Raw genomic sequence first — 20574 nt, 5'->3', positions numbered from 1 at the left:
ATGTATTTTATTTATTTATTCATTGCGATTTTATATAGTGCAAACATTACCCAAAGGTGTCAGAGCGCTTTACAAAAGAACCAGTTGCTTTACATATGGACTTTGGATTACACGAGTTACATAAGAGATACAAACAGAAAAAATTGCAAATGTAAAAGTTGTAAAGTCACTCAAGGAAGAGATACAAACAGATAAACTCTACAATCACATAGGAATGGTAGTAAGAACAAAGGTCTACTACATATACTAGTGGTTTGAGTTATATATATAAAATTGCAAATTCACTCGGGATTACATTTAACAGCGATTAGACTTGGACATTTATATATTACATATTTACAGAGCAGAAAATTCTTGCTATCGTTCAGCCAGGTGTTCAGGTGGTGTTGCACTCAAGGGTGGTAGTCTTGGGTCTGGAGGGATCCCCGTGTTAGAGATGTCCATAGGGTAGAAGGCCAGATGGTGGTGGGGGAAGCAGCATGCTGGATCCCAGGGCTGATCATGAGGTCATGCTGGGCTCCATCTTGTGGATAGAGGAGGGCGCTCAAGGGTAGGTGGAATTGTGCCACGAAGTCAAGTCTCCCGCCTGGCTCAAGCACCCACAGTGAGTCCCTGTCAGGCCCAGCGAGCCAAAAACGCATATTGTAAGCAGCGGGCGCCATGTTTAAGTCAGGCAGATCATGTCTGGGCGCCCCCGCTGCACTTCTATATGTGCTATAACCTCCTTTACTGTGGCCGTGTTGTTGTATCCCCTGCACTCAGGCAGATTATGCCCAGCACTGGTGAGTCCCGGGGGCCCCAGAAGACAACTCACCCCTCCGGGTCACTTTTATTCACAGCTGGCGGGCCCTCCAATGCTCGCAGCTCTCACAGCTCTTCTGTGACGGGATAGTCCCTACCTTGGTCTCGGTCTTGGGATCAGCTCTCACTCCAGGGGGGGATCAGCGCTCACTCCAAGGGCTACTTGGGTTCACCCAGGGTGCCCAGGTCCTCACCGGCCTCTCAGGTGCGGATCTTCAGCTCTCTGGACTGTTCAGGTTGAGAGTATCAGCTGCAGGCTCGCACTCCTTCACTTTGCCTGTGTACCGTGGCCCTATTCAACAGGACGCACGCAGTCGGCACTCCAGAGCAGGCGCCCCACTCCGCGTCGTTCCAATCCGTGTTGCAGGTCACGACCTCAGTGTCCCCGCTGCACGGTCGCCAGCCAGTCTTCTTTACACCCAGGGCTTACTTGCTGCCGCGTCTCGGCGTTCAACTCAGCACCAACGATACCAGGGCAGCCTCTTCACTTCGCAGCCGCCATTTTAGTGCAGCTGCCGATCAGGAGAGAAATTTGCTCGATTCTTCGTCAGCACAATCTCTGGAAGTTCCGCCGCCTGGATTATGCACAGGAATTGTGCCCGGGGCTCACAATCCTTATCATCGGGGGATGGGGCGGACTAAGTCATTTTGCTGTAACAGGAGACCAGTAGACCAATGACAACTGGTTTTGTGCTATATTTCACCCAGACTTTGTGGGACATTAAATCCTGGACAAATGGGGGGCCACAGGAAGAACCTCATCATCAGCACAGCATACTCAGTATCCTTGAGCATCTTCAGCATCCTGCATCCATTGCATCGGGACCACTCCATTGACTTTAATGAATGGAGGAATGAAAATATTTCTAAAGTGCACAGCTACTACGCGGGTGTCCCAGAGCTAAGGCAAATGCACTAAAGAAAACACCATCCACCCTACCATTTGGACATATGAGTTTTTAGTTGCTTTCTAAACAAGATTTTATCTGGAATACATCGTAGTTGGAGGGGAAGCACATTCCGGAGCTTAGTTGTCAAAAAAGAGCAGGCCGAACCACTCAACCTTTTACGCTTCGTGAGCAGAATATCTAACAGCCGGGCAGAATGTGAGCGTAAGGTTCTTTCGGGTGGTATTCATGTAGTCTATTGGACTGGTATGTAGAACCAGCCTTGTAAAAGTTTGGTGCATGAAAATCAAGGCTTTAAAAGTGAACCTTTTTTTCAACGGTAGCCAATGCAGTTGGTTACGGTGGTGTGATACTGAAGCACATTTGTGGAGTTTAAACAAAAGGCAAATTGAGAAAAGTTCTGCACAGTTTGCAGCCGCTGCACTCAATCAATCAATCAATCAATCAATCAATCAATCAATCAATCAATCACAGTTAAGTGCCAATTGTATAACCATGCCCTGTCAGTCCCTTTGTGAGGGTATACCATGAAGTGTATGCTGAATTCAAGGAGGATGGTCATTTTTCTTTGCTTCAATCTTCCTTATATAGCCGCTCCAACAGCTCCCACCCCACTGTGGCCCCACACTGGAGGCATATTCAAGCAAGTACGCCTGGCTCAGCTCGAGACCATGTCAGGAGTATCCTCAGCCAGCCCTAACGTCCAGTGTCACGGATGCCTCCCATGTCATAGCAATTTGGAATTTGAGTAGGATAAACATCAGGTCTTTCAATTTTTGGATGTACTTGTCCCCTTTTCGCTTTGGGATGGATCGCTAGCACACAAGATTCCGGGGTGGTTGAGAGCATGCGTTCCACAATTCCGGCTGTGATTTCAGTTACCTCTCCCAGGTCCGCTGGAGCACTACCTATTTCCAGATCATGTGAAAAAAACCTGCATCTTGGGTCTTCAATCTGGGACACTCTGAGGAGGACCCTGGATACATGCATTGTATGCTGTGTGGAGTGAAGTATGTTTGGTGCACAAGGTCGAACTGTGTAAACCAGAATCTCGGGTTGCGGGATACCTCCTTAACATGTCACTTGAGTAATAAAACTGAGTTTTATCTGCCTCGGGCTCTCTCAAACCCTTCATGCTTTGTGGACTGTAAGGCATTGTTTAGAATCATGATGGTGTGGTGGGTACCCCCATAGGATAGCATAACATGTAGTAACTGGGATCGGGCGGTTCCTTCCCTCAGCTCCATAAATGGTGTGTATTGTTAGTTGGATTGTATGGTAAGCCAGGAATTGCCCCACTGTCTACTGTATGTATCCATAAACTCCTGGAAGGACAAAACTCGTGGTAAAGATCTCCCAGGACTAATATCTCAGCAGCTTTCCATGGCACCAAATGAAAGCGACATGTCACCTCTCTGAGGGCCGCCATTCTGCCAAATTGGGATAAGAGGGGAATAAGGTAAGTGGTCTCCCTGACCCTTCATGTAGGGGCGCCAGCACAGGTGCTTCACCCTCAAATGCTGTGACTCCTCTTTTGGTCGGGCTCCCTGAGTTGATAGCCATGTGTATACCGAGACACCCCCTAGGCAAAATGGAAGCATGACAACAATGTCATCATTTGCCAGTTTTTTTTTTCCATTTAGACGCCATATTGGCCAAAACAGGTCAGTCGTGTTAATATCTACATTATTGAGTGAATCATAACATATGCCCTGCTGGAAGAGTGGGCTCATTCACACTTTGATTTATGCTTTTCTTCTGTACCTCATCCCTTCCGTGTGCTCCACAGAGCTGCAACCTTTTTCTACACAACAGCCAATGTGAGTGGAAGTGACATAAATACTATTTAATCCATCTACAGATGACAACATGTAGGGCAGGTGCCATGTAATAAAGGCCTGCATTGGCTATGAGCTGTGACATATTTTCAGTCCACACATTTTCTAAGAGCTTCTGAGCGTGTGCTCCTCCCTCGGGCTGCACACATTCACATGAGATCATCCCAGGGCTTAGACGAAGGGCAGATCTACATGAATTTGGCAAATAAATCATGAGAGTAAAAATATCAAAAGAGTTGTGCTGAACTTCCATAATGAGCCCACGTCCTCAGTAAGCAGGGATTACAATGCACCGAGCCCTCTGTTTTTTATGTCTTTCCTCCTTGGAGTGGGATGTTCACAAAAAGCCTGTGACCTCATGCTGGCAATGGAAGAGTGCCAGAACAAGAAAGCAAAGGCAGTCTAGGCAGTCCAAGAACATTTCTAAATGAAACATGTGTCCCCGGGGAGAGATAAAAGCATCATGTTTGCATAAACTGCAGAGCATGTCGATTCGAGGGCTCCCACACATCTGAACTGTTCACACAGTGCTCGACGTCTTCTCTCTCCTGGTCTCGTTGGCATGGTATCTTGTGTGCCCAAGTTGAACTTGGGCACAAAAGAAAGCAATCTGCTCTAGCAAATTCCGAGATACTGATTCCCTGCATACGCACCTGTGGAGATTTGTACGGCCACAGATTGAATTTAGAACAGCGTATAAAAACCGACAGAGCGCCACATTGTTTGCAGCACTATGTGCAGGGTTAGAACACAGGTGAGATGTAAAGATAGTTTGAGTGCACGAAACACCAACAAACTGATCAGTGTCCTTCATCAGAATCAATTGCTATTTAGTATCCAACTCTTCTAACACACAAAAAAATGTCTCTCATATTAATCTGCGGCGGGATGGCAAACGGAACACCCCAAATATTATGGGTGCCAGGAAAGGGTTTCCCCAGATATATAATTGTTTTACATTTGGAGAATTTTTTATTTTCCAAATGTGCAAATTCAAGAAACCCACTTCTGAAGATTGACTGCTTTGCAGAAAATTAGCAGGAGTACATTGTGAGTCAAAAATATATGCATGAATATCAATGAGTTTTGCAGATTTCTAAACCTACTCCTGGACAAGTTTCTGAATCAGCAATCGATTCAAATCAAAGGCTTATCCCTCCGCCTTTATTTGGAAAGTATGTTAATTGGGTCTTAATGTCTAGAAATCCAAAATAAATGGTAAAGAAGGGATCAGTTACCCACCCACATGTAAATCTATGCTTTTGTGTCTCTAACAATGCATCTGTCCATACACATCAGAAATAGCAGTAATTGGACAAGATAGGTGTTAATTGTCATTATTTTCCTTCAAACAACGAAAATGTTGTGGGTGGAATTCTACGTTAGAGAATGTGCCTCTTTTTGTGTGGTCAGCCCCCTTTGTTATGGACGGATGCTTCTGTTTTTTTGCCTTTGTGCACTGTGACACTGCTAACCAGGCCCGATGCATGTGCTCTGACCCCAAAAACATGTTGAAATTGACTTACATCGAATTGGCATATTTAACTTTCCTACAAGGACATAATATATGGTGCCCAAAATGCACCCAAGGAAGGGAAAGGTGAATGTTACCAGTGGAATACTGCACCACTGTGTGATCTACTAGTGTGACCAGGTAAACATGACTCCAGCCCTACTACTGTAGCCTGGCAGCTGCAATTTAAAACATGTACCCCGACCTGTCAAAATGATCTTATTTTGACAGGAGAAAACCATCCCCCTAAATATTAATAAGTCACCTTTATATATGCCGTGCAGTTCACAAGCCAGGGTGCATGGCACTTGAAAGTAGGGCATGTAGCAAGCCTGGAGGGCCTGCAGAGAAAAATTGGGAAGCAATATGAAATATTTATTCTGCAAGCTCTGCTCTTGGAGCAGGGCAGGAGTGGTTTGCCCACTCCTAAGTGCGCAATGACTGTTTAGTCGGCTCTCTCGGGCCGCTCAAACCAGTCATGCACACTTTCCCCGTTCACCATGCAGGCTACATTACAGCCTGCGTGGAGAACAAGCCCAGGCCCCCATTTCCTGGTTGAGCGTCGAACCAATTGTGCAAGGACTTCCTTGGATACTGCCTGCAGCCTTGTTCCACTGAAGGATTTTGACCTCCAGAAAAAAGACAAAGTCCTAGTGTAAACTCTCTGACCAGGCCAAACCTGTTCAGGGTCCTATTGCGATGTCGGACAGACTGGAGTCCGTCCGACATCACTCTGGATATGGAACCGAACGATCTCCTGTCGTCGGTTCCAGCCTAGCTATTAGGATGTGACCGAACCCTGTTCCCTTTGCTATGGGAACCCCTTGGCTGCCATTTGGTAGCCTTGCACCCATGGGTGCGCTGCTGTGGGCCCCCAATGACAGTTTCCCATTGCATTTCTCTGTCGGACAGGCCAGCACAGAAAGGCAGTGGGAAACTGTCATCGTAATCCCTCGGCCGGAAAGAGCTAGCCGAGGGATGGCTGAAGGCCTTCCGAATGGCGGACGGACTCTCCAAGCCCGTAGTAAGCCATTCGGAAATCCTGTTTTGAATCATTTCCGACCGAATCCATCAAAATGGGCCAGTCGGAAACCATTCCAAACAGGAGATTACGATGCAGTAAGAATCGCTCCGACCGACTGTCGGAGCAATTTCTTACTGCATCGTAATCGGGCCCTAAGCGTGTTATTCACAGTCAGTACATCACAGTCAGCTTCAAATCGTCCCTATGTGCTGGTCTACTGTGATCATTGACTGCTATTGCCGCATTGCACTTTTTTGCGCAATTTTTATCTAAAACTTTAAAAATTCATATCTGCAGTTCCCCCAACTGGATTTTTTCTGTTTTGGTGTCCTTTTGTTCATTACGTTGTATTTCATTTTTAGGTCTCGCCTACGCAGTGCACATGCGGTGCATAGGCAAAACGACCTTTAGCGATCGCTTCGGCTTTTCAGCCAAAAACGTGCACGCTTTCTATTGCCTTCCATGGCAACGCATGCACGTCTGGAGATTCACTTGCGGGAGCGAGCGGCCGGCGCCATATGTTATCAATTATCGCGGCGCGAGCCGCTCGCTCCCGCAAGTGAATCGCGCAGGCCCCCTCCTCTCTCTCCCCTCCCCCTGTGCTTGTTTTAAATGTAAAGAGTAAACTATTTTTTACAGACCACTGTATGGATTCCAAAGTTTCTTGTTGCCTTCAGTTCCGTATCTGTTATTCCATGAGACCCCGGCCCCCACCATCTCGCCTGTCAGCCACTATTGACACCGTTTGGTGGGCGAAGCTAGATTTTTTGTATTGTTCGGTTTCAAGAATACCGGTTATTCACATGTTCATGATGGTGTGTGTTAACTGTATTCGTTTATTTATGGCTTCTCCCGACTCCACACTTCCCTTGTTCAAGCTTCGTTGATCTCGCTGCTAAAGCACATCTCTCAGGGCCAAATCAACCTGGACACTGTTAGTATAGAAACGGACAGCCAATGTGGGGAAAAAATGTTATGCAGTTTTATAATTGGTGGAAGCGGGAATATACTTTTACACATTCCTTACTGCTAGTCTGCGTTACACAGTTTTTTAAATGTACATATAGAATGCTGTAAGCTTCTTTGCCGTCTCCATTTTTGACTCTCTGGAATCGGTGGACTGAAACGGGCCTGTCTGCGCTTGCATGCGTTTAACGTGGCTACTTTGAACAGAAAGAGAAGCTGGCCATGAGCCAGTAATGCCATTGCACCTAGGGCAGTGAATAGCACGCGATTGGGGGAATGGACACCCTGTTTGCGGGGCAGGACCTCTCTTGCCCATGTTTGAGGGATCTCTTCCATTAGCCGTTCATTGTATCTGCTGTGCTGCCTTCCACTCTCGCATTCCCAAGCTGCACAGCATCCACACTGCTGTGTGGTATAGCAAGGGGGAGGGACAGGAAAACAGCACAGAGAAAGGAGGTGAGATGTACGGAAAAGAAGCATGGAGGGCACTGGTACGGGCAGCCAATAGGGCGAAGCCCAGGACTTGTGGAGTGTTCCATAAAAACGGAAAAAATAAGTGCTTTTAAAGCAAGGAGCAATGCCAGCCAGTCAAAGCCATGGTAAAGAGGCAATGCTCCATTGGAAAGACAAACACAAGATTGACAAGCTGGGAGAGGAATAAGAAGCAGGCAAATGAGAGTGACAAGGAAAGTCACCCTATTATGAGCAGTGGGAGGCCTAAGCTCCTCTGTATGTTCGGTAAACCACAATATGCCACAGCAACAATCACAATCACCATGGGCTGTCTAGTAGGCTCGCCCTAATAACAAGCATTGGCATAGCCAATAGGTCTCGCTTTTGGGACCTTATAGGTATTTAGTTATGCAGCACAATATCCTTGGTGCAACAACATCAACTGTTGCATGGGTAAACACTAATAAGGTCCCAAAAGCGAGACCTATTGGCTATGCCAATGCTTGTTTTAAATTGGAGTGGGATTTTGTTCTGTTGTGTTTCTGACTTTTTAATCGTTTGATACTTCTAAATGTTTACACATAAATGAATCCAGACTGCTCGTTGCATTATCTACCAGGGACTGAGCTCAGGTTTCAATTAATGAAACCTTTAACTGAGCCTAACAAGATAGTGTCTGTTATACTTGTTGTGGTCAATCAACCCCAACTAATGAACTACTTTCTCACAACGAGGTTTTATCATGAATATATGTAAGAAGAGACCCGCATTAAAGTCAGTGGGGCTGGTAGAAGTGGTTCAGTGACTAAATATCGAGGGACATAATATAGAATGCCCAAAATATCGACTCCAAAATATAGAAGTACAGAATATAGAATCCCTATCTACAAACAGGTAAGTACTAAAATATCGATTCCAAAATATAGAATGTTAAAATATAGTTAGCTAAAATATCGAATTTTTTAAATATATTAAAAATAATATTAAAGTAATTAAATATTAAAACCTTAAATAAAACATAATATAATATAAAAAGCTTAAAATGTAAAAATAATAAATGTAATGTAAAAAAAAGTAGAGCTTTTGTTGTATAGTGAGAGCGTAAAAATTACTATTCCCACTGCAGTGAGTGCAACAGTAGGGAAAACGTTGGATAGCGTAGGGGTAAAAATTACTATTCCCACTCCAAAGTGTGCAACAGTAGGGAAAGCGTTGGAAAGCGGGAGGGTAAAAATTACTATTCTCACTCCAGTGAGTGCAACAGTAGGGAAAGCATTGGATAGCGGGAGGGTAAAAATTACTATTTCCACTCCAGAGAGTGCAACAGTAGGGAAAGCGTTGGATAGCGGGAAGGTAAAAATTACTATTCCCACTCCAGTGAGTGCAACAGTAGGGAAGGCGTTGGATAGCGGGAGGGTAAAAATTACTATTCCCACTCCAGTGAGTGCAACAGGAGGGAAAGCGTTGGATAGCGGAAGGGTAAAAAATACTATTCCCACTCCTGAGAGTAGGGAAAGTAATGATTTAATATTAAAATAAGATTACATTAATTATCAATACCAATAAAAAGTTAATTAAATAATTACCAATTAATAAAAATTAATTACCATTAACATTATTATCAATTAATCAATTAATAAAAATTAGTTTGCAAGTAATACAAATTAATTAGCAATTAATACAAATTAATTACCAATTAATAATTAATGATCAATTAATTATCAATACACATGAATAAAAAGTTATATTTACTTTATTACTATTAAATTACTTCCCACCCAATTCCCCTATAAACCCACAACCCGCTCCTAATAATAAAATATACAATTAACATAATTATCAATTAATCAACGAATAAAAAATAATTACCAACGAATAAAAATTAATTACCAATGAATAAAAATTAATTACCAATTACTAATTAATTATCAATCAATTAATTATCAAAACATATAAATACATATTAATAATTAATTTACTATAATTAAATCACTTCCCACCCTATTCCCCTATAAACCCACAACCCGCTACAGAATTAAATCACGCAAAAATTAAATTACATAACATTCATTACTTTAAAAAAATTAAACATACATTGCAAAAAGAATACATAATTTTAACACATATACTACCATACATAAAACTAATTTTTTTTCGATATTATGGAAATCTATATTTTTAAATTCTATATTATGGAATTCGATATTTCATACCCCAACTTCGATATTCTGTCCTATCTATATTTTGATAATTCGATATTCTGTCCTATCTATATTTTAGAGTCGATATTCTGTCCTGTCTATATTTTGGATTCTATATTTTGGTCGTTTACCAGTAGAAGTGGATGTCCCCATTTATACCAAGAAGCAGGGAAGTGAACGACACTTCTATGCATCTTGTTGAAAATTATCAAACTATGAGGGTTTTTTTTTTTACTTTCAGGAGTGGAAATAGTTTGTTGCTTATTATTTCTAAGGTTTGCTGCACGGTCACTACTTAAAACAGTGAAACGTTACAGTTTCAATGCTTATTTGTTAAATCTTCGCACTGGAAAGCATTGACACTGAACATAATTTGAAAGCCTGATGGACACGTTCCTTATTTTCCTATTTCTAATTCACATCGTAATTTGCATTGCCAAATTGTAGTAGGGTAAAATTCACTCCAGGGGATGACGTTTTTAAAGTAAGATTCCGAGACAAAAAATAAAGGCCTTGTTCCGAGTTTCAAGAAAATATAATTCAGGAAATGTACCCTGTAGTAAACCTGGTACGCACCTGAGTTTTAACTCATGCCAGAAGTGAATACAGAGGTGAAACTGAGGCATAACCTGTGGAAGAACACATGAGTTCCAAGATCTCCCTCTTTTTTACATATCTTCTCCATGCATGTTTATTAAGGTAGTACATATGAATGGCTGGAAATCTCAGAAGTACACAAACTTCAAACACCTGTAATTTCAAACTGGGTTCTAAAACATGAGAGCTGATTCGATATTACTGGCCAACTCAGAAAGAGGCCTACTTTAACCTGAAGAGTCTAAAGTATAGAGTGAATCCATCCCTGCGGTTGGAGGTTAAACTTTCTTTGAGGTGACACCACCCCTGGTATTGAAAATCTGAATTTGTAACCCCTGTAACTAAGCAAAAGGGAACTAAGAATGACCATACATTTGGCTTATAAAGAATGTCTCAGCAGCTCACAATTTACTCTCATAAATTGAGATGAGCAAAGGTAAGGTTCATCTCGAGTTAGCACCCAAAAGGCAGAAAAATCCACGTGGAAATATACAACATACTGTCAGGGGTTCAAATCAAATTATGTTTCCAATCAAAGTCTGCTGAACATTACCTTGGACCAGTCTCCCATTCTCCAGATGAAACATTTGGAGTAATCTTCACAGTCCTCCATTTCTTTCGGCCTTGTGGACAACACACATTTCTTCCGCGGGTTAGTGCACCTGACTGTGCGGTGCCGCACCCCCTTGCCACATTTCAAAGAGCACTAAACACAAAACCAGAAGAATTACTAACCATCCATTGCGATTACTGTGCAGAATAGCAGTTACATCTTGGAGTACTGGGACTCTTGGTTCTGTAAGAACAACCTGTAGCAACTTGTCAAATGCTAGGCACCAGATACAAGAAGGTTTTACGATTGTTTTGGAATTTGAAATTATTATATTTTGTTGAAGCCCATTTGGTGAGCATTTGAATGCTACATATCATTGGGAGTCTTTATGAAAACACCTACGGAGTTATTCACAAAGGTAACTTCCACTTGAACACTTTTGAATAACTTTACCAGCTGTGACTTTGCAACATTTACGAGTGCTAAAGTAAGTCAAAAATGTAGATTTATATGCCTCAAGCCAAGTTTCCGAGTGTAAATTACTACTGCCAAAAAGAAGCTGTAGTAGATCCAGTGCCACACATGCCTACCTCTGATACTACAACACCATCACATGGAAATAAAATGGTTTCAGGAACCTAAAAAAGTGAACTATAAGCAAGAATGGTAAATTAAATTAAATTAACTTATTTATACTTTTTAAATACATTTCTAAATTAATTTGATGTTAAAAACATAATTTAAAGAATATTATTTTATAATAACCATTTTAATAACTCTTAATTTAAAATATATGCAACTTTAATTTATAGAACAAATGATATTATTTTAAATTAACTCTATACATAACTGTGTGTAGTTTTAATATTTAAAAATAAATCTAAACATGTTACTTTAGGTGGGATTTTTTTTAATTCTTTAAAACAAATTAACTTAATATAATAACATTCATTAAATATTTAATATAAAATTAAGTTAAGAGTGCTGTAGAGTTTTTATTTTGTTCTTCATTTAAAATAAATACATAGGATTATTTTACATTAATATTTACCTAAAAAGATTTTTGGTAATGTGTTTCATGTTTAATACACTTTTTTACTTTTCCGTATACTTTACCATAGGGAGATTTCTACCCTGACGGCGGAGTACGGATCTTTTTTCAGACTATACAGACCCCATTGTAAGGCAATTAGAAAACATCTTACGTTCTTGCCATTGAGGGGCTGATTCCCTCTACAAATACATAAATATGCACATTGCAGATCTATGTCTTACATTTGCATGGGTTCACTAAATCTTAATTGTTATGTTCTGAAATGTACAAAAGCTGTAGATCACTAGACATACTCTTATTCCCCTACATACACTCCTGCAAATTCTCCACATGTAACCAATTTTCAGGGTTAAGGGTTGATAGTCAATTACACTTTTGCTTGACACTGTTTTATTTTATATTGACTGAAAGTATGTCATGTGGGGGACTTTTTTTCAAATATAATTGCAAAATAACCTGAACCTTTTACAACTAGAATTTTGGGAGCAGTAAGGTTGGATAATTCCATTGGGCATGTTAGGTAATACTCACAGGACAATCACATTGTGGGTGTTTTCTACGTGCCCACAGCAAATAACCAATTTTGCAAACCAAACCTTAAGACCTACTTTTCTCCACTAAGATCCACAGATCCTCGTTGTGTGAATCAGGACCTTTGTGAGAGCGGATAACACTTTTTGAGCAACTAAGGTTAGCTCAGTTTTGCAGATTGTTTGGTGTCTCAGGCATTACATAACGAAGAAGACACACCACTAAAACCCAGGCTCTCATAACTACTTTGTGATGACAACAACAGTCAAGACAAACACATAATGAGAATTATTTCCTATGAGCATGCACAACTAAAGGGACATTATTGTCTTATGTTGTGATATGTTATACATTATTTTAATGCAAAATAAACCAGTTCTGGCCTCTGCAGCATTATAACTTGGAATGCATATACACCCTCTGTGCTGGCAGGAGAACCTTTCTCCTTGTGCTTGCTTCTTTGGCGGTCTAATAATTGATTGAACAAACAGAATTGGTCTACATGCAGTAGTTTTTATATTTTTGAGCAATTGGTATAGTATTATGCCATGTACTTCACCTCCGACCACACTCCAGCTTCCCATACTGTCATACATTCCTGTCCTTCACAACGTTGCATAGAGGCAGGCTTAGGCCCATGACAATCCCTTTCACGAGCGCGAATCATTGATGTGTTTCGGAGTTGTTGCGTACAGGCCACTTGTCGGCTTTGGGTTCCTTTTCCGCAAGTTCTAGAACATGGCGTCCAATCTGTCATCACCCATCTACAAACAAGCATGTAACACATCTCAATCTTCAGCTTCACAGTACTTACATTAAAAATAAATGCCCTATTATATAGTATATTTGATATTGTAGATTGAGATGCGCAGGAACCCAAAATTAGCCCCGGCAAAAATGTTCAAACCAGATATGTCGCAGGAGCGGCAACTAGAATTGGGCATTGGTGTGTATTTTTGAGTAAGGACACTGCCTAGCCTTCACCCCACCGGGAAAATGCTGTAGTAACATAATGGACAGCCAGGCCCTGCGTGATATTCAGGATTTTTATAATACATCCTGAACCGCTTTAAAATGCTTGATAGTAGAATATCTTTGTTTACTGTTGGAAGGTAAGCTACTTCAATTAATCTATATTTTTGTGCCAAACCACACCCTTAATTCGTATCATAAAAAGTGGTTTAGTGAATATCTCTTCATGACAAATGAGTAAATCTAAATAAATAATACATCTAGTAAGCCCTTGGTGAATCAATTTAACATGTTTCATAGTGTTTCATCGCCATGGAACTGGATATTTGTGAATCATTTCCCAGTCTCCTGGAATGACAATTACTGGATTGATGGAATGAATGAGTGAATTAACGTTTGAATATTTGAAAAGCAAATGAATAAGTATAGTAGTACTTTGAAGAATACGTCAAAAAATGAAATAACTTGTACATTTTTCACTAGTCAGACTGTCTTGGTGCCAATAGAATGCCTCAATGTTGGGTACAGGTTGCCAAGGTGTTGTTAAATATGTGATTTTCATTGATATCTTATGTTACTATTATCGAGAGGCTGAAATAACAGGGCAGTGATACCATCATACTAAGTGAAAACACAACATCCGCTCAAATTTTCGCTAAATGCAGAATTTACAGTCAAGTCCCCGGTTACTCTGTCGAAAGTATAATGAATAATTCAATCACTCATGAAAAATTCCGATCAGCTTTAACCTGTGCGCATGAGTGCGCTCCATGCAAATTTGCTACCTGGCTGAACCTTGCCCAATGTACCCTATTTAAAATCAGTGGCGGCTCTTACGCTAAGGTGGCAGAGCGTTGCCCTACTGCTTTGAGAGCAGTGAAGAGGAAGAATAACATGATAATAACTGAACGTTAATATCATTTTATTTTTCCGTTCCTAGGTGTGGAGAGGGGCGAGGCTGACCAGAGCAGGGGCCTTAGGGGAGGATTGCTTAACATTCCCAAAGTGCGCAGGACAGTTTGGCCGGCCCTACAGTCATGCACACTTTGTTTCTTCCCCAGCAGGCCTGCAGTGCAGGTAAGAGCATATGTCGCCCTAAGTGGGAAGGGTATGCCCAGACGTGGGTTCCGTGCTCACTACACCACTGGATTCGAGCTAGCCTGGCTGATGAAGCGTGATGCCCTGAAACCGGTCCCAAGATGCTTGTTTCCGGTCCAGGGAGGAACCGGCTTGGCAGTTCGGGCTGGACTGTTCCCACAAGGAACAGGGTCAAGACTGATTTGCAGATGGCTGGGTCCAAACTGAGGTGGTGTTGTGAGCAAAAAAATGATGAATTAAACCCAGATACTTGTGACTGGGGGTGAATGTTTGCTTTGCCCAGCATTCCGTCCATAATTTGTTTCTTTTGCATATCTGTGAGGCGGGGCATCCAGCTGGTGAGGTGCAAGGCCGCTGTCCAGCAAAGCCCTTTCACCCGAGTGCAGGATGGAACCACTGTCTATTAAGCCTTCAAAGCCCAAAAGATGAAAATCAAGCTGATAGGCATGGTCATCCCAACCCCCAGTGAACAAGTCATTCACTGGGACCATTTGAGCAGCAAGATAGTAGGCGTAGAGGTCTGTGCCACCAAGACCCCTGTCAAACAGCGACTTCCTGGCTGATGCAAAGGCCACTCAGTGGCACCCACCTACCCAAATAAATAAGGTTAGCTTCGAGGTGAGGGAGTAGAACCATGCCCGGCGAATGTGGTAGGGATAATTTGCTGGGAAATAGAGGTATTGAGGCAAGCACATCATTTTAAATAAGGCAATGCGCCCCATTAGGTTAAATCGGAGATGGCTCCATTTAAGTAAGTCTAGATCCAGTGTCAATTGAAGGCGATGAAAATTAAGAGACCAGGCCAAGTCCGGAAGACAAGAGATGTGAACTTCAAGATAGTGAAGAGTTCTGTCTAGTAGGGATATTGGGGCACCGGATCCATCCCATCACATCGCCGCATCCAAGAGAAGAACCACTCCTCCAAAAGATTGTCCATTCTGGATTCTTCCACCCCTTCTGGCACAAGTTGTTCCATCTAGAGCATTTTTCAGCATCCTCAGCTTTTTCAGTAAGTACCGCAGTTAAAGACTGCAGTTCAGAGACTTGGCGTGTAAGAGTACCCACGTCGTCCTCAGTTGTCGAGATCTGTGTCTCAGCCTCCGTGACCCTTTCAGCCACCCTACAGAGGTCTTGGCACAGAAGGGAAAGATCAACAAGGACACCCTCCACTTTAGCCCCCATGCCTCTCTGAAGGCCTGTGTTGCTGTGAGGATAGCTAATAGGTTAACAGGTGTTAGTGTTGAGGACCTGGTGAAAGAGTCCCCAGAGGCGCCTCTAGTCTCAGTGACCAATGTGGTGAATTGGTCCATTTTAGTTTGAGCACCCTTGAAGAGAGGAGGGTTGTCATGGCCCATAGCCAGGCATAAAGAGAGCATATTTGGCTTGGTGGCGGCATACGATAGGTGCATGGGCGTTTGGCACTTGTAACATTTCCCGTCATGGTGCGGGCGTCTTCCGCCCACAGTCTTTGGAGCGTGTGCAGTTTATTTGGAAGGTTGTGATCAGGAGCAGTACAATGACCCGCCCTGACATGTATTATGGGTTGTCATCAGGAGCAGTACAATGACCCGCCCTGACATGTATTATGGGTATTTATCTTTTAATATTTCTTCACGTGCACTTCACCACACTCTTCAATCCTGGTCCTGAAGAACCGCCAACAACCGTTGATGGCAACAGAGGCGTTAAACATGTTAACCATGTCTACGATACCGAGGCACTAATGTGCCCCTTGGGATTATACTCGATTTATGAGTTTTTACTCTGACAAGGGTGTTGCTATACACTACAACTTTTTCTGGCCACCCTTGGTCAGTTTTAAATCACGATGCACGCACTTTGCTACCCTCATTTTGGACCCACACCCCACATACCCACATGCCCTATCCGGCATGTCTCAAAAGATCTCCGCCAAAGTGACCCTTCGGGGGACCCGTTGGGGATTGCAGCGCCGGCCCAACGAGCAGCAACTGCCCGATGATGAAGCATGACACCTCTTGGGGTGTGTGAGGGCAACAAGAGGCAAGACACGTTCTTCCCCTCATTTGGTGGGTCCATTTAACCTAGAATCTTTCTCCCTTTTTATCTTTAAGCACAAGGGTGTCTGTCTGTATTGTTGGAACAGTGTCCTTTCTTTTTTTGTTGTACAAAGAGAGAGGAGCCACCAGAAGGAGAAGGGGACACAGAGAAGTGGGGGCAGTCCCCTCGGCTCAAGACAACAATGGAGCACATGTCCGAAATAGTGCCGCAACCCGTCACACAGTTTGTCCCAATGGTCCCCCCCGAGGCAGATCACTCTAGTAGTCGGTGAGGTCCCACTGGAGGCTGACCCACTTGCCACTCCCCACTCCAGGCCTAGAAGGAGAGGCAGTTTGATAGTGTACAGAGCTTCCATAGAGGAAGACAATGCCGATGGGAGGAGGGAGAGAAGAGGAGAAGTACCCGCTCAGGCCCCAACAGCTGCCCCCTACCTCTGTCTGTGCGACAGAGGTAGTGGGCAGCTGTCCCTCTCACAATTGGAGGCATCCGGCAGGTAGTTCCTGGGCAGTAGGGCCAGCAGGGCACAGATGGTCCGAAGTGCTCCCTGGCATCCGTTGCCTCACATCACTCTGGCTGCCATCTTGATGCTCTCGGTCCCCATGTGGAGATCCTCGGAAAGTTGCCCCGGTGGCTCTGAGGAGCCATAGGGGAGTTGAGAGGGGGCCCCCACACCAGCACCACTGGGGGCCCTGACAGGCGAGTCAGGATTGTGCTGGACGTCAGGATTTGGAAAGGATGGTGATTGGACATCTGGAGCTTTCCTAGAAGTCAACAGACATTTTGGCCTCCTTCTAATAGAAATATTTCATACAAGTATGATCCCTTGTAAACCAGAGAATATATCCTCCTTCTATACTCATCCAAATGACTTCTCTCTTCATTCACTGCTCTTGTCTGATATCTAATACAACCTGTAATTTCTCTCCCAATGTTACTCCTTCTTTCACACACTGCACATGCTTTACCTCATGATTACTTATCCACTCTTATCTTCTCCTCCCTGTAGCCCATAGCACAATACAAGCTGTTGAAACCCTTCCTAGAATCCACAGAAAACGTGGCACTGCACAACCCACCAGAAAGCAGTGGCAAAGCTCACATTCTGGAAATTACATTTCACACATTGATCCACATAAAAATCACACTAAATTGTACACTATAAACACGCAACTGGGGACCTGGTTGGGAGGTAAGGCCTGACGACATGGGAAGCAGCTAGAGTGGGCACTCTAGGTGCTCTGTTCCAAAACGGTGTCCTCATCCCTTTTGAGCAACTACAGACTGACTGTGGATTATCAGCATGCCATTCCCTGGCTGATGCTCGATTGCTGGAAGATATGGGCCGACTGTGGCAGATTGTCAACACAGAACCGGAACACCACCCACTGGTTAGCACCTTACAGACTATAGACATGGGCTGCCGGCTTATCACCTGAGTCACTCGAGCCCTTGCACACACTTATCAAGATCCCCTTCTGCCAACCCACAGGGGCTTGGAGTGAAACATAGACGGGTACTTGACACAAATGAAATGGGACAGGGAACTACTGTATATGCGCAAACGTTCCTGCAACGCCAAGTTTCATTACATCCAACATAAGATATTTCACAGGGACTACCAAACCCCGGAAAGATTACACAAAATATGAGGGTCTGTCTCGAATTGCCCCCGGTGTCAGATATCAGAGGCTTATATGGTGCATACGTTCTGGATTTGCCCAGTGGCAGCAAATGGCATGAGGTTGTGGATGCACTAAGGGGCATCACAGGGCTTACACCTAAACACCATGGTGAGTGGAGTCTTAGGACTGTTTAGGTGCAGGAAAGCAGGGAGCGCCATGAACAGTTTCATAGACCTAGTGCTACTCATAGTCCACAGGTCCATTGCCATGCACTGGAAAGCCAACACGTTATCCTGGTTGGGACACTGGTGCGCAGCGATGCTTAAATGGAGCAGAGCTTAATCGGTAGCGCTTCAGCAAGAGGAGACCCGAGGACTGTGCAGGGTTCCCATAGCTTCTGACTGGGACAATTTGCTACAAGAGCTACACATGTTTTAAAAGGATCTCCCTGCACGGGGAGTATAGTGACCATAACAAACACAAGGAGGTGATGGACAGAGTGCGGAAACTTTTCAGACACTCACCCCCATCACAGATCTTGGCTGAATCAATCATCGTTCTTTAGCTCACTTTGCCACCCCGGTTCAGACACAGCTGTATGCAAATCAATCTTGACCCTGTACCTCATGGGAGCAGTGCAGCCCGAAGTGCCAAGCCATGTCTACCCTGGACCGGGAACAAGCATCCTGGGACGGGTTTCAGGCTAACAGCCCTTATCATCCAGGCTAGCTTGAATCTAGTGGCAAAGTGAGCAAAGGGCAGACGTCTGGGCATACACTGCGAACTTAGGGCGAATAAAGCAAACACAAGGAGATGAAGGATTGAGGGGGCTCAAACTTTTCAGACATTCAACCCCAGTCACAGATCTGGGTTGAATCCATCATTGTACTTTAGCTCACATCGCCACCCCAGTTCAGACACAGCTATATGCAAATCAGTCTTGACTCTCTGCCACATGGCAACACTCCAGCTGGAACTGCCAAGCCATGTCTTCCCTGGACCAGAATCAAGCATCCTGGGAATGGTTTCGGGCTAACAGCCCTAATCAGCCAGGCTAGTTTCAATCCAGTGGCAATGTGAGCAAGGGACCCACGTCCGGGCATACCCTGCCAACTTAGGGCAAACAAAGCAAACACAAGGAGATGATGGACAGAGCGCTGAAACTTTTCAGACACTCACCCCCAGTCACAGATCTGTGTTGAATCCATCATTGTTCATTAGCTCACTTCGCTACCCCAGTTCCGTCACAGCTATATGCAAATCAGTCTTGACCCGGTGCCTCATGGCAATAGTCCAACCAGAACTGCTAAACCAGGTCTTCCGTAGACCAGAAAAAAGCATCCTGTGACCGGATTTGGGTTAACACCCCTCATCAGCCAGGCTAGCTTGAATCCAGTGGCAAAGTGAGCAAGGGTCCCACGTCTGGGCATACCCTGCCAACTTAGGGCGAACAAAGCAAACACAAGGAGATGATGGACTGGAGTGCTGAAACTTTTCAGACAATCAACCTGTATATTGACCTACCCGCCGTATGACATCATGTTCTGAGAGACTAGCACCTTTACTTCCCCCAGCCCCATTCTTGAATGCAACATGGATGGAGAAGTTCTGTGCAGGGCTACTGAGGGGTGGTGCCATATCGCATGTGCATGATTCTGTCTCTAAATTTGAGGTGTGCATGCATGCAGGGTGAATCTTTGATTTTATATATTTGAAATGAATCTTCAACTATCATGACTAAATGACTAAGTAGGTGCTCTTTATGATTCATTATTGATTCATTGAACCTATTACTCCTGTTCAATCTGAAGTATTGCAAATTATGTACAGGGGCCATGTCTGGGTCACTAAACATCAATAATCAATTTGATCTGCATATTTGTCATATGCCTGTAAGATACTAATATAAAACTTAAATAAAATTGTTTAAAAAACACTATATATTCATTCCTTCTCTTACCCCTAGTCGAAGTAAAAATTATGGCATGATACTGGAGCTGTTCTCCAGTTGATAACAATATCCTGCTGCTTGTGAGTCAACCACAATTCTGCAGTGTTCTTTGTGGAATAGCAGAACGCACCCTTTTTAGTTTATCAAGATGCATCTCCATTTCCTGATGCAAACTGCATCCTGCCAGCAAAGAATTCAATACAACTCCATGGAGAAGTAGCTACCCCCCTACTACTTTTCAATTTTTATTCCTCCTGTAACCAAGAACAGACCAACTTGTCTCAATTAAACACAGTTCTCAATGAGTACATGGCACTACCTGAACAGCGAATATACTTTTTCCGATGATGTTCAGGGATCTACTTCCAAAAGGGTCAAAACATCAGCTTTTTAACAAATTCCTATATCTGATTCAGCTGAAGAACTCATACAAAAAAGAATTATGCTAGATA

General features: G+C 43.4%; 1 protein-coding gene across 1 annotated transcript in view; it reads right to left on the bottom strand.

Annotated features, from left to right (window-relative positions):
• The window catches only part of ADAMTS19 (ADAM metallopeptidase with thrombospondin type 1 motif 19), a 1193695-nt gene that overhangs the window by 87829 nt on the left and 1085292 nt on the right, over positions 1 to 20574 (bottom strand). The window contains exons 20-21 of the mRNA XM_085632713.1: positions 12999 to 13203; positions 10855 to 11007 (exon numbers count right to left, since the gene is read on the bottom strand). Of these exons, the coding sequence (XP_085488839.1) occupies positions 10855 to 11007; positions 12999 to 13203 (358 nt within the window). The remainder of the gene's footprint in view (positions 1 to 10854; positions 11008 to 12998; positions 13204 to 20574) is intronic.

The sequence above is a fragment of the Triturus cristatus genome, chromosome 2_1 (assembly GCF_964204655.1).
Source record: "Triturus cristatus chromosome 2_1, aTriCri1.1, whole genome shotgun sequence".
In the NCBI taxonomy this organism is placed as follows: Eukaryota; Metazoa; Chordata; class Amphibia; order Caudata; family Salamandridae; genus Triturus; species Triturus cristatus.
The sequence above is the reverse complement of the archived record's forward strand: the minus strand, read 5'-3'. Positions and strand labels throughout refer to the sequence as shown.